The sequence below is a fragment of the Pleurodeles waltl genome, chromosome 4_1, assembly GCF_031143425.1.
Source record: "Pleurodeles waltl isolate 20211129_DDA chromosome 4_1, aPleWal1.hap1.20221129, whole genome shotgun sequence".
NCBI classification, from domain to species: Eukaryota; Metazoa; Chordata; class Amphibia; order Caudata; family Salamandridae; genus Pleurodeles; species Pleurodeles waltl.
The window spans coordinates 672,130,919-672,145,565 of NC_090442.1; the positions used below are offsets into that span (position 1 = coordinate 672,130,919).

At 47.3% G+C, this 14,647-nt stretch overlaps 1 protein-coding gene across 1 annotated transcript in view; it reads left to right on the forward strand.

Moving 5' to 3' along the window:
- The window catches only part of NUP107 (nucleoporin 107), a 394,223-nt gene that overhangs the window by 199,318 nt on the left and 180,258 nt on the right, over positions 1-14,647 (forward strand). The window contains exon 17 of the mRNA XM_069229180.1: positions 8,502-8,550. Coding sequence (XP_069085281.1) covers positions 8,502-8,550 — 49 coding nt within the window. The remainder of the gene's footprint in view (positions 1-8,501; positions 8,551-14,647) is intronic.

Genomic DNA, 14,647 nt, shown 5'->3' on the forward strand with positions numbered 1-14,647 from the left:
TTTACTAAACACTACTGTGTAGCCGTATTATCACAACAACAAGCCACAGTAGGACAAGCTGTTCTAAGAACATTATTTCAAACAACTTCAACTCCTACAGGCCAGCCACCGCAATTGTTTGGGAGGACAAACTGCTTTGTAGTCTATGCATAACATGTGTATCTGCAGCTACACATGCCATTAAACAGAAAATGTCACTTACTTTGTGAACATCTGTTCGTGGCATGTTGTGCTGCAGATTCACATGCACCCTTCCGCCTCCCCGGAAGCCTGTAGTCGTTTAAGTTAACATATTTCTGCATATGTATATACATTTACATTTGCATGGACATCTCTTTTTTTCCACTTATACTCTGTCACTCCTTCCTTTACCCTCTGCGGCAAAACAGTCTAACAATGGAGTCGATGCCCATGTGCAATGGAACCCAAGAGGAGTCACTCGACCCCATGGCTCTGAAAGACTTCTTCGAAGAAAAACAACTTGTAACACTCCGAGCCCAACACTAGATGTCTGAATCCTATGCATAGCATGTGAATCTGCAGCACAACATGCCACGAACAGATGTACACTGGGTAAGTGACATTTTCCATTTGCCTCTGACCACCATTTTGAAAGCCTTCCATTAATTTGCAGGATCTATAGCTGCGCTCTAATTTTTCTTAAAATAGTCAGTGTGTTCCCTCACTAGCCTGAAAAAAGCAGCTTAATAGCGCATCAGGCTGCAGTCGCACTGCTGTTCCCCATTTAAATGCATGTATCTACCATTCTTATCTATGTGAGCAATTCTGGTCACAAATGCCACACCGGGTGCTATCCTGGCAAACACCAAGTATGTGCGACCAAGCAATTGCCCCCTCCATTGTTACCTAAGTTTCTCAGGCTCTTTTCAGCGGAGATGGGTCTCCTGAATGAGAGCAAATTAATTTTTCTGCTCTTTAGGAGTGTGTATACTTTACAGTAATTTGATGGAGTGCCCAATCCCCTCACTTTCCAGGTAATATATTATATTCATTAATCATGTGCACTTATTGGTGGTTACAATGCCCTGCCTCCCCAGCTCCATTGCTAGTATTCTTTTCTGAACTGAGATCACCTGCCCCACTAAGCGCTGCTCTGTTTAATCTTGTGCTGCATCTTCTGACTCTTCCTATGAAACCTACGTGTCTTAGCATAATCACTTGTGTACCTCTATTGATCGGCTATTCCCTAAAACGTCCCGGCTGGGGTTTGGGAAAATACCCCACTAAAAAATATGAAAAAAGCTCAAGATGTAGAAGTCTGCATCCAGACTAGGTGTGGTGCTTGTGTCACCAATAGACCTCACAGATCAGGAGGTCATCCTGTGGGACCCCCTCCCCAATAAAATTTAACAACCAATATTATCCTATTTTATGTTGTTGGAGATCTACGTATTTCCAATGCCTACTGTTCACAAGCACACCTGCGAGTTATGATCAAGGGACATCATGTAAGAAAGTCTCCAGGCATTGCCGTAACTTGCTGGCAGCTTACTGCTATTTTACTTGAAGTACCCATACTAGAATTGTCTTTTTTGCCTTGTGATTCATGTGCAGTGTCAGATGTCACCTTCTTAGAGGTTCTGTTGTTGGCCTCACTTTCCACTGGCGATGGCTTTTTCTAGCAGCGCCTGTTCTTCTGTGAGTCTACTCGGTATTTATTGGCAACCTACTGATTCCTTACATCCCTGTCTGGTTCGGTTTGATCTCAGAATGTGTGGCCATTTTGAGTCCACTTGTATCCATCCAGCTCAGTACCTCATCTTGTGAAGAAGTATGTTCCAAAAACTCGTACTCTCAACTTGCCGAACAGAGTATATGTAATGTAATTTTGACAAAATGTATGCATTTGACTTTGGGAAATATCGACGTTGGCTGTGTAGTAATCTGGGAACATTAGTACCTTACTGATTTGGATGAGCCGTAGCGCATGTTCCCAGGTGGCCTGCAAGATGTGCTCCCTATTTTGGCAATTTATCAGGCGTATCACAATAGATCGAGGAGAAACACCCAATGCAGAAAAAACTTTAACGGAGGCCCACCAAACGCATTCTCTAATAGCCACTCCTCCTGAACTGCCTCTGCACTCATATCTTAGCCCATTGTGGGATGCCAGTCGGGCATATATTATTCCATCTGGAACATCCCCTTGTCTGCTCAGTATTGTAGATGTTCCACTGTGGTGCGAAGCTCCTTCCACTGTTTGCAGTTTAAGCACCCACAATCTGAGGGAACCGAACATATATTTTTTTCCCCACTGTTTTTTTTATTTTTTATGATGAGTTCCCAATAAAATCACCTGTAGGCCAACTGAGGGAATCTATACTTCGCCTGTACTATTTGACCAGATTTCTCTTTGCTCTACTGCAGCGAGTCCATCTTGTCTTGTCATGAACAGTCACGTGAGGCACCCTGGTTTTCTCACCGGATGAAAATGCTGTGAGCCACTCAAACCTCCCAGTTATAAAGCAGTATGCAGCGGTTACTAGGCATGTGCCAAACTGGAGAGCATCAACAACCCTGCGACCATGTAAGCAGGGTTGTCTCACAGCACAATTCACCCTTGAAGTGGGCTACTCCCTCCTTTACCATGCCACTAGACAGCGGAATTATGGTGTCCATGTAGAATCAACAGGGAGCACACTGGGTCCCCAGAGCAATAAATATTAAGCCTGCATTGTGCCCCACTCATCAAGTTCATTCAAGGTTAGTTCCTGGACTGCAGTAAGACCCTTTACTGCTTAAGTGTAGTGCCATAGAGCACTTTCCAAAGCAGCTAGTTTCTACTTTTCAGCTGTTTTCTCCATCACATCTCACAGGCCCTATATGGTGCTCACCTTCTTTCTGACATCCATGTGCACCCTCAAGCAGATCAGACTTGCCCTTTCACGGGCAACAATGAAATCTGAACCCTTATTTAAAGCGGCCTTAAGGGTTCCGCTTTCCCAGGGGTTGCCCTTTGTTTTTTGCATTTACCGGCAGTCGAGGGCAGTGCTTTAAATAAAAATATGAAAGCACAGCTACTCATTACATATTGTACCTGTTTGCTCCCAAGAAGTGTAGGTACTCCCTCATCAAATACATTGCAGGAGTGCTGAGAAGTACAGACACTCTCCCTTTCAAATTAAAGAACTGCAGGTACTCCGTACCCGACAGTATCAGCGCATGTGAAGCACTAGTCAAGGGGTTATGAGAGTCCCTATGCGACCTCCCAATTCTGCAGTTCTTGCTGATTACTCTTTCCCTCTGCCCCGACCAATTGGAGATCTCTGCATCCCGTGCTTCATTTCCTCACCAGGACACTCACAACTCTGCTCATCAGCAAGAGACTTTGGAGCAGACCCACCTACACATTGCAGGGGTCAGTGCCTCTATTTAGGTGGTGCAGGTGAGCTCCTGTTTGTGCACAAGGCATCTTTCATTTCCCCCAGGCATTGGCAGTTACAGGTGCACCATATTCCTCGTATGCAGCACCACCCTGAGTCGCCAGGCTTTGCTGAGTTTCCTTCTGATAATGTAAACATTTCTTGCATGTTCCGAGTTGTTTTGCGACTCACACTGCCAAAGGCCCTAGGGACATCACAATGTAGACAGGCTAAACCAGTTTTACTGGGACCCCCTGGTAGTTGGAACTCCATGTCACTTACCATCCAGACCTGTTAACCATTAAAATACAAAGTTAATTTCCTGCAGTGTTTTATGATTTTTTTGTTGTGATTTTTGGTGATTAGAACCTTGATTCTGAAAAAACGAGGAATCTGGGTTGAAGTAAGTTTTTGCTTGCATTAAGTAGACAATATTGATCCAGTCACCCTGGCAATAGACACATAATCACGCATGGTGAGGGTGAAATAAACTGGTAAAAACCCTACGTAGTGTGTAGGTGTATTGAAGTGGGGGGTCATGTGTTGTTTATATATGATGGAGGAAGAGAGTGGGGGCATAAAATGCAACGGTGTCCTGTGTTAGTAATCAGGTAACAGATAATTACACCCCTGGGTGAGTCCTGCTGGGTGTGCCCTAAGAGGGGTTATGTCTTTACGGTCGGTGGGTTATAGATGAATAGAGGATGGGTACTGTAGAAATACAGTTCCACTCACGGAGTGCGGGTGTCATTTTTGATTCTTATGTTTATGATGAAGGCATCCCATATTTCACAGCCGCCGCGGGCTAGGCCTTTATCTCTCATGGTGCGCAGTACTCTGTCTTCTGCACAGGCCCACTGCAGCAGGGCTTGTAGGCATTTATTAATGTCTGGTGTAGTAGGCGCCATCCATTGCATTGCTATACGGTGCTTGGACAGTACAAACGCCAAGTCTATAAACCTGTGACTGTGTTTATTTCCCTTGGCTCTGGTGCAAACGCCAGTACAAATGCCGAGTCTATAAACCTGTGACTGTGTTTATTTCCCTTGGCTCTGGTGCAAAGTTCTAGGGGACAAGATACAGAGGCGGTGTATAATCTATAATCTGCCAGGTCTGCCAGGTCTGCCATTATCTCAGTTATCTTTTGGCAGGGGTACAGGTAAGAGGGGTGGTGCCTTTATTATGTTCAGAGTACCTGGTTACACACTCAGCCAGTTCCTGACGGAAAGGGGGTCGGAGAGTGCTTCAACTTGTAGTCGCCATGTTGGCACTCTTGCGTGTGGGCTGCCCCATTGTAGCACGACCCGCAGTGATCAGACAGTGTGCAGGCTAGATATTCCGACCCCAACACTGTCAGTCATGTCGGTCCCAGGAACAAATCTGTTCTAGTCTGTAAGTCATGTACTGGGGAATAAAAGGAGTATTCTCATTCCAGCGGGTGCCTAATGCACCATAGGTCGTGGAGCCCTCTGTTAGCCCTCCAGGAGTCGAACCCTTGGGATGTTTTTCTGCTTGGTGCCCCAGGTAATGGTGGGTGGGAATCTATCCAGGACAATGGCTGGTGTACAATTAAAATCACCTCCTCAGAGACAATCTGCATTTGGGACGTGGGAAAGTCCAGGTGTGAGTGTATTTAAGAAGTCCATGTGTCCTCTGTTAGGCGTATGTAGCCCTGCTAATGTTACCCTCCATCTGACCTTCCAGGATTACATTTTGTATGGAACTCCTGGCGCCAGCCAGATTAGTACCCCTCAGGCATATGCCAATGACGTAGTGCTGTATACTTGACCCCTGCATCTATGCCTGAGTTTTCAAAGTTCTGTGGCTGTGAGATGGGTTTCTTATAGAATGGCTACATATGTGTGGTGTCGATTAAGGTAAGCGTGTACCTGATGGTGTTTGACAGGTGATGCCAAGCCCCTCATTTTCCATGTTAGGATATTGTAGTGTATTGTGGATGGTTAGGCTGTAGTTTAGTATCAGGAGGGCAGAGGAAACCCCACTCCTTTCATCCACTCAGTCAGCCCCATTGTGTGCGTAGTAGAGTGTGAGATAATGCATCTTTTCGCCCCTCTGATCCCTCCAAACCTCAGCAGTGCTGCAACAACAAAAATATAACATAATAAAAAACCCGTTCTGAGTGGCAGAATGCCAAATTGTTGGCTGACAAATCTATCACCAGACATCCCAAAGTGGTAGATTTTATAACTATTCCAACAAATCAGGTTGAACTTGTCCTTTTTGGAAGTGTTTGTGGTGGGGCAGAGGTGTTCTTACATGTGACATGGTTTCGGCCCATGGGATATGACTTTTCCATGTCCAGCTCCCTACAAGATTATTACGACCCGTTTTGTCTGAGGTGTCTGCCTCCGTTATGGATGCGGGAGATTTTGGCTTCTGTTTACAGGCTCAGCTGGAGCCCATATAGATGTGTGGGTAATAGGACATCTGTTCCTTTATTTGCCCGCACCCTCTTATACTTGGGCCCAGCGTCCAGTCATTGCTACCCCATCGATACGTGGCAATGCTTCTGGTGTAATGCGCTGGGCTGTGCTGGAGAGTTCAATTGAAGCAGGTAGCTCTCAAAAGTCCTAAAGATCATCAGCTGTAAAAGGTGTGATCACCGGGCCTTCTAAAGGCCCAGTCAGATTCATCCTGATTCATCAGATTGAATATCTGACGTGTGGTTCACGTGGAGTGCAGCGAAAGAGTTTGCTGTATATTGTGTGGTTTTGATCAGGACTTTGGCCTGCTCCTCTGCTGCCTGGGCCTTGGTAGGCTTTGCTCTGGATCCGTTGTGGTGCCTGTGCCTGGGGTGGGGGAGTTAACCACTCCATTGTTGTGTCCTGCCTTTGGCGTGGAGCCAGGTCCAGACATATTCAGGTGTTGCAAAAACGTGAGTTTTCGAGCCATCTTCCACTTGGAGTTTTGCTGGGAATAATAGAGCGTACTGTTGTGGTCGCGTAGGCATTGTTTGACCACCGTATGAGTTCTGCTTCTTCTGAACCTCTGCAGTGAAGACTGGGAAAGCTGTGATGGACGCAACCTCACATTTCCATGACTCGGTGGTTTGGAAGTGTTGAAGCACCAGGTTAAGACCTCGATAATTGAGGAGACATGCTGTGAGTAGTCTGAGAGGGGAGCCGGTTGGAGGTGGCCTGCTCAGGATGCCATGCACTCTTTCAATTGAAAAACATTTGAGGACTCTTTCCCCAAGTACTGTGTCTGTGAGCCAGTGTTCTATAAAGAGTTCTGTGCTTGGGCCTTCTGCCCTCTCGGGGAATCCCATCAAACGAACATTATTACACCTAGCGAGTCCTTCTGCATCTTAGACTCTGCGATGCAGTGAGGTGACTTCAGCACTCATATTTTTCATTTGGTTTGCAGGTCTTGGACTTTAGGGGGTACAGCTATTATAGAGAATTCAGCGTCTTCCACTCTTTCAGATAACTTTCGGTGGTCCACACAGAGTAGGTTGACATCTTGGGCTACACTTCCAGGGAGGATTTAGTGTCTAATATGACCTGTAAGACCTTTCCAAATTGAGGGAAGTGCATTTGAAGGGTGGTGTCCAGTTGTTGGAGGGCAGTTGTGGTGTCTTTGGGGGTATGTAGTGAGATGCTGGGGTCTCAGACAAGGTCATTGGGAGTTTTGTAGATTTTGGCTTCACCATATTATCCTTTTAGTTAGAGGTCGTTTTATGGTGTAGCACGCCCTTGGCTCTAGGGCTGCTAGGCATATAAGTGGTGCAAGTTAGTCTGAACCTTAGAGTCCAGTGCAGGTTGGTATGAATGAGTTGGCCTTGGGCACCATTCATTTGTGTGGACACGCCACTGGTGGATACTTGAAGATCTGGGTGGTAGGGCTACAAATACAAAATGTTAACAGGCCTGTTCTTCTCTTGGAGCCTCCAGTGCGCATGTGGGGGCCAGTGGAGCACCTCATGGGGGAAGAGGGAGGGAGGGGGGCGTGTGGCATGGTCCAAGCGGGCCTATTATTCCGTCTGTCCCAGGTGTAGAGAATCTATGCATCCCTGCACAGATCATCTCCCAATGCTCACCCTGTAGGGCTGCACTCCGATCCGAGTTGCAATCACTCCACAAATCAGTGCACCCTCAATTCCCCCACGTACACTGCATAGAGGAAGGCCTGTTGTAGGTTAACACTCTAGGTGCAGTCTCAACTGTTCTTTTGATGTCCCAGTCCAGGGGGCAACAATTCGGAGTCTCTGTGCGCCTTGGATCCTGTTGATTGTAGTTGGTGTAGTCCTAGTGTGATAAGGGCAATGTTTGCACACTGCGACTCCCTGACTAGTTTGGTAATGAAGGGTTAGATGGTTCTGGGACCCAGACAGGGCGTAGGCCCAGGTGGTGGGTTACAGTTCGCTTTGCTCTGGTCAGTGGCAGTTTATTATCACTGTGTATCGCTGCTGCTAGTATCAGCTAGGTACCAGCCGAGTGGTCATGTTGACAGGGAGAACCTATTTATTGGAGCAGTCCATGAGGAAGGGAGCGCAGCCCGGTTCTGCTCAGTGTGCAGGGACCCAGTGCTGTTGTCGGGCCGGGGTCAAGATCAAGTAGTGCAGTGCCTGTCTCCACACTGTGATTGCCGATGACTCCCCTTGCAGGGTGAGAGGCGGGAGTGTGTCTAGCTTTGCTAAGACTCCCGGCCAGCACCTCGTCTGAGCCCACAGACCCATTTCCGATTGCAGCAGAGTGGTGTTATGCTACACAAAGCTCCGTGTTACCAGTCCGGTCACGGAGGGGCTACATGGCGTTGGTGCACCTCAGAGTCGACTGCGGCATTAACTGGTTTCGTGGGGGAGCTGGATGGGACGGATTCGTCAGGATTAATGTAGTGACGAAAACGGAGCTCTGATTTAGGCATCCCCTCTGGCTGCCATCTTGGCCACGCCCTCCACTAGTAAGAGAGTTATTGGAGGAAGTAACTTGTTCTTTAGATAAATAACCTGACAGCCCCTTGCTCCATGCTGCATTAAGTTGGTATGACAGTAAATCTACAGTAGAACTAAGACAAAACTGTAATGCAGGAAGTTGTCTGTATGAGGACGTTCTGTGTCTGTATGCTGCAATTACAATGTTTTTTTTTCTTTTTCAGCTGGACCTTAGAAAAAGTGTTTGACGAACTTCAAGCCACAGAAAAAAAGGTATGTTTTGAACAGAAGTACTCCTTATGTTTTGTCTTATGGAATTTCTATCACCCACTCCTAATGTATTGTTTGAAAATATAACATCCGGAACTGTTTTAGAAATCTTATTTAAAGATGTGCTTGACAATCGGACCCAGGAAGGTCTTCAGTCTTCACGGTTAGGCGATTTCTTGGATGTGCTTGTTTCTGAGTGTCTCTTGCTTTAGTCATGATTCATGAAAATAAAATGTATGTAAAAGTTGCCCCTTTAGGCCAGCAGATCCCTGAATGTTGAATTTTATGTGTCTCCATGTTCTATGAAAATGTGTTCCAAAAAGAAGTATTGTTATAGTTAGTATCTTCCTTTCACTGTAACCATTCTAGCTAGATGAAAACCTTTTCAAAGCTGATTTAATTATTACTTTAAAAAACATTTTTGTAGGCCGTTGGTGCCTCCTAGCCCACCTTCACCTTCACCACCCAGGACTCCCTTGCCACTTTGTTCCCTTCAACAGTACCTTCAACCTTTTCCCCCACCCTCCTCAATGCCAGCTGTTTTTCCTGTAGTTCCCATTGCCCACCTGGGTCATCAGGAGCCTGTTTGTCTTGGGCACTCAAAACACGAGGTCCACTTCTAACTTTTCCACAAAAACAAACTACAAGTACTGTTTGGTCTTGATTTCTTAATTTTTGTTCTGTATGTTAGTGTTTGCGATTTGTAAACATTTTTGTTTTTTGTTTTACTTTAACAAGAAGAGGCACTATCTCCTCCAGCTAATCAAGGACCCCAAGGATTGTTCCTTGACTGTATAAAATTGGCAAGGTTTTTCTAAGTTTTTAAAGAAAAGGACTACTGAACCAGATGATGTTAACAGTGTGGCTTAAGTCTCAAAACCACAACTCCTAGCTAAAACCCTTGAAAGTTGCATTAATAACGAGCTCAGTTTGTCAGTGTTGACATGCTTAATGATTTCCCGTCTGGTCATAGCACTGAAACAGCCATTCTCCAAATCATTGATGTCTTTTGAGTTCTCTTCGGTCTTAACTACAGCTCTTGTTGAGACATTGCTTAACTCGACTGCATAGCTGGACTTGGTGAAGGTACCTTCGGTGCAGGTTTTGGCCAAGTTGCGGACTCCATACACAGAGCCCCTACTCCACTTCAAGCTTTTCTAGCCCCTAAGCCTGACCAGACACAAATCACAGCCTTTACCAAGACTGTGTTGGCTTCAATCTGCAAAAAGAAACTCCACTATAGCTCCCTCTGGTGCACAGTGGTTAAAGGAGCCTTTGTGGCCTCTGGCTGGATGTCACCCGGTGGCTTCAACCTCTTCACAGGTCAACCTATGCTATTAACACTAACTGAATCACTTCCGGGATCCTTGCCTTTGGATCTATTAATGCAACTTTCCTTCTCTCCTGTTATTTTCATTTGTTTAGATAGTTGTTACAACACTGCTTGTTACCATTTTGTGGAAATTATGTGAGATGGGGTGAGTGTCTGCTGTGGACTAGACAAGGTGTATTCAGTGGCGTTTTGTGTTCCCTCAACTCAATCCACCGCTGTGCTTGGATGCACTCCACCAGGGTTTTATGGAGATGTCCAATTAAACCTTACAGACTTGCCCTTTGAGGGCATTTGTCTGTTTGGTGAGTGCGCTTCCAAACGGTGCTCGGGTTCCAGTCCGCCAGCAGGTAAGTACCTGCGTCCTCGGGGTCAGACCAGGAGGGTTTTGTAGAGCACTGGGAGGAGGAGAGGGACACAAGTAGGCACACAAAACACACCCTCAGCAGCACAGGGGCGGCCGGGTGCAGTGTGCAAAGCAGGCGTCTGGTTTTCTATAGGTTTCAATGGAGGGACCCGGGGGTCACTCTAGCGGTGCATGCAGGTACGGGGGGGGGGGGTTCTCAGGACAGCCACCACCTGGGCAAGGCAGAGGGTCGCCTGGGGGTCACTCCTGCGTCAAACTTCGGTTCCTTCAGGTCCTGGGGGCTGCGGGTGCAGTGTTGGTTCCAGGCATCAGGTCCCTTGTTACAGGCAGTTGCGGTCAGGGGGAGCCTCTGGATTCTCTCTGCAGGCGTCGTTGTGGGGGCTCAGGTGGGTCGTCTCTGGTTACTCACGGGCTCGCAGTCACCGGGGAGTCCTCCCTGAGGTGCTGGTTTTCTGCAGGTCGAGCCGGGGGCGTCGGGTGCAGAGTGTAGAGTCTCACTCTTCCAGCGGGAAACGTGAAGTCTTTGGAAGTTGCAAAGAAGTAGCTGGTTTTGAACAGGGCCGCTGTTCACTGAAGTCTCTTGGTCCTTTAGTCCAGGGCAGTCCTCTGAGGCTTCAGAGGTCGCTGGTCCCTGTTGGATGCGTCACTGGTTGCAGGTTTTTGAAGTTGGAGACAGGCCGGTAGGGTTGTGGCCAAAGCAGTTGTTGTCTTCCTCCTTCTCTGCAGGCTTGTAGGTCAGCAGTCGTTCTTGTTTCTTCAGGTTGCAGGAATCTAATTTCCTGGGATCTGGGGAGCCCCTAAATACTAAATTTAGGGTTGTGTTTAGTTCTGGGAGGGCAGGAGCCAATGGCTACTGTCCTTGAGGGTGGCTACACCCTCTTTGTGCCTCCTCCCTGTGGGGAGGGGGGGGCATCCCTAATCCTATTGGGGGAATCCTCCAAACTCAAGATGGAGGATTTCTCAAGGCAGGGGTCACCTCAACTCAGGACACCTTAGGGGCTTTCCTGACTGTTGGGTGACTCCTCCTTGTTTTTCTCATTATCTCCTCCAGCCTTGCCGCCAAAAGTGGGAGCAGTGGCCGGAGGGGTGGGCATCTCCACCAGCTGGGATGCCCTGGGGTGCTGTAACAAAAGGGGTGAGCCTTTGAGGCTCACCGCCAGGTGTTTCAGTTCCTGCAGGGGGAGGTGAGAAGCACCTCCACCCAGTACAGGCTTTGTTCCTGGCCACAGAGTGACAAAGGCACTCTCCCCGTGTGGCCAGCAACATGTCTGGTGTGTGTCAGGCTGGCAGAAACTGGTCAGCCTACACTAGAAGTTGGGTAGGTATTCAGGGGGCATCTCTAAGATGCCCTCTGGGTGTATGTTACAATAAATTGCACACTGGCATCAGTGTGCATTTATTGTGCTGAGAAGTGTGATACCACACTTCCCAGTTTTCAGTGTAGCCATTATGGAACTGTGGAGTTCGTGTTTGACAAACTCCCAGACCATATACTCTTATGGCTACCCTGCAGTTACAATGTCTAAGGTTTTGCTTAGACACTGTAGGGGCATAGTGCTCATGCACATATGCCCTCACTTGTGGTATAGTACACCTTGCCTTAAGGCTGTAAGGCCTGCTAGAGGGGTGACTTACCTATGCCACAGGCAGTGTGAGGTTGGCATGGCGCTCTGAGGGGACTGCCATGTCGACTTAGTCATTTTCTCCCCACCAGCACACACAAGCTGTGAGGCAGTGTGCATGTGCTGAGAGAGGGGTCCCCAGGGTGGCTTAAGACATGCTGCAGCCCTTAGAGACCTTCCCTGGCATCAGGGCCCTTGGTACCAGGGGTACCAGTTACAAGGGACTTACCTGAGTGCCAAGGTTGTGCCAATTGTGGAGGCAAAGGTACAGTTTAGGGAAAGAACACTGGTTCTGGGGCCTGGTTAGCAGAGTCCCAGCACACTTTGAAATCATAACTTAGCATCAGCAAAGGCAAAAAGTTAGGGGGTAACTATGCCAAGGAGGCATTTCCTTACAGAAGGTACCTGCGCTTAATGGTTGGTTACACCCTCTATGAATTTCCAATCCTCATTCCATTTAGGTTAACATCTGTGTCTTCACAAAGGTGGTGCCAGTGACTGAGGCACACTACCTCAGGTGAGGGAATCTGAGTATTCCTGTGCCTCAAACTGGCTACTGGATGCAGGCTTTCTGCAATTATTGGTGAACCACCTGCAGATCATACTATCTGTATTTTGACACAGGCTTTCCATCAACCTCCCTTAGATGTACCTCCAGCCCTCCGTATCTCCTTCATTGGGACAGAGCTTGGCACTATTTCCCCCAATTCTTTTCTGCTTCCTCAGCACGTTTGGGAGATTCAGGTTCTAATCCTGATGATCTAGGAGGTAGGGTGTCTTCCAACCCTGACGGTTTATCAAATGTGTTGCATTTAGCGCCATCCTTTGACTGCATGTATTTGTTGTGGGCTACTTTTAAGGTTGTTTGTCAGCCCTTTTTGCCTTCCTCTGTTTGCTGGATCACCCCCTCGCTATTTAAGTCTCCTGTTATGTAGTTTCTGAATGGGTTGACCTGTTTAATTCTCCCTTCCCTATTTGGTATGTCACAAAGAGCCCTAAATTACTGTTCATTTTCCTGATGTTTGCCTTGTCAACCTATGTCTAGTGGACCCTTGAGTCTGACCACTGTCTTTTTGATCGACATTATCTCTGCTTGTTATTTTGTCGACCTGCAGATACCATCAGTTCAGCCCCCCTTCACTTGTTTCCGGACAAGCATGTCTTCCATGAAAAGACTTCCTTCCATTCAAAAGTAGTTGCTCCCTTTGAGGAGGCCATTGGTTTACCCTGTTGACATTATGCCTATCTTCTCAGCCTTTCAAAGGAGGAGAAAAGTCTACATTGCCTGGAACTTCAGAGAGCTCTTTTTTTATAGTGGCATGACTTACAGCTTCTAAATTGGTGACCAACTTTTCCCGGGGAGTGTTGGTTCCAAGAAGGACAAAGAGATACATAGTGGAACAGTTTTCTGCTGGATTGTCCTCTGCATGAAGCTCTGCTATGCCCTTGCCTCTTGAGGGCATCCGAGCCCATTCTATTAGGGCTCAGACTGCCATTTCTGTACTGCCTCAGGTGTTGCAGTGTTGGATATTTGCCGTACTGCTTTGGCATTGATTCAGAAGGAAGAATTATGCATGACAAGAATGAGGTTCATAATTTCTGTTATATTATTTCTAATAGAAACTTATAACTGTTGATTCCTTGTGAATGCCCCAGACATCAGACTGGATCCAGAAACTTTCGTAGCAGTTCCTTGTTCATCAGTATGTGGCATTGTGCATCTCCACGTCTGATCAGTTTCACCCCAGATGTGAAACTGGGGCTACATATATATTTATATGTTCGATGGCATGTGTAGCTGCAGATACACCTGCTGTGCATTATCCTGCCATCTAGTGTTGGGCTCGGAGTGTTACAAGTTGTTTTTCTTCAAAGAAGTCTTTTCGAGTCACGAGACCGAGGGACTCCTCCCCTTTCGGCTCCATTGCGCATGGGCGTCGACTACATCTTAGATTGTTTTTTTTCCGCCATCGGGTTCGGACGTATTCCTCTCGCTCAGATTTCGATTCGGAAAACTTTCGAAAAACTCTTTTGGTCGGTATTGTATTGATCGGGTTTATATCTTCCATCGAAACAGCGGTACCGTTGGAAAAAACAACTTTACTCGCCCTTTGGGGCACGCGCACCCAACTCGGGCCGACCACGTGGAAGCCTCAAGGATCAGACTCCATTCCGGTCCTGTCCTCGGTGCCACGCCAAATACCTGTATACAGACCAGCATCTGGTTTGCAATCTTGGCCTTTCCCTGGATCATCGGGAAGAAAATTGTGAGGCTTGTCAATCCTTCTGATCAAAAAAGACTCTTCGAGACAGGAGGGTACGAAGACTCAAAATGGCGTCGAGAAGCAGTGAACATCTCGACGTGGAGGAGGAAGAACGGATGCAAACAGGGCTCTCGGTTCGACATTCCTATCAGGAATCAGAAGACAGACCGGTCACAGCAGGATAACATGTGAGTACGACTGCCCCTGTACCCTCACAAAAGCAAAAACATAAGGCCTGGGGTACGTCACTGCCGGAAGGCCATGGCTCGGCTCGAAAAAAGACTACCGGTGACCAACTTACCAGTTCGGCACCGAAAAACACCACTCCTCCCAAAACATCAGAGGCAACAAAGAGCTCTGTGTTCGACTCCAGCAAACATCATTTTTCGGAGTCGAAAATTAGAAAATCACTTTCGGAGCCAAGAGCATCAACAGCATCATCTTTTTCGATCCCGAAAAAGCCTGCTTTGGAGCTGAAAATGCCAACATACACAGGATCATGGGCTTCCAAAAAGAC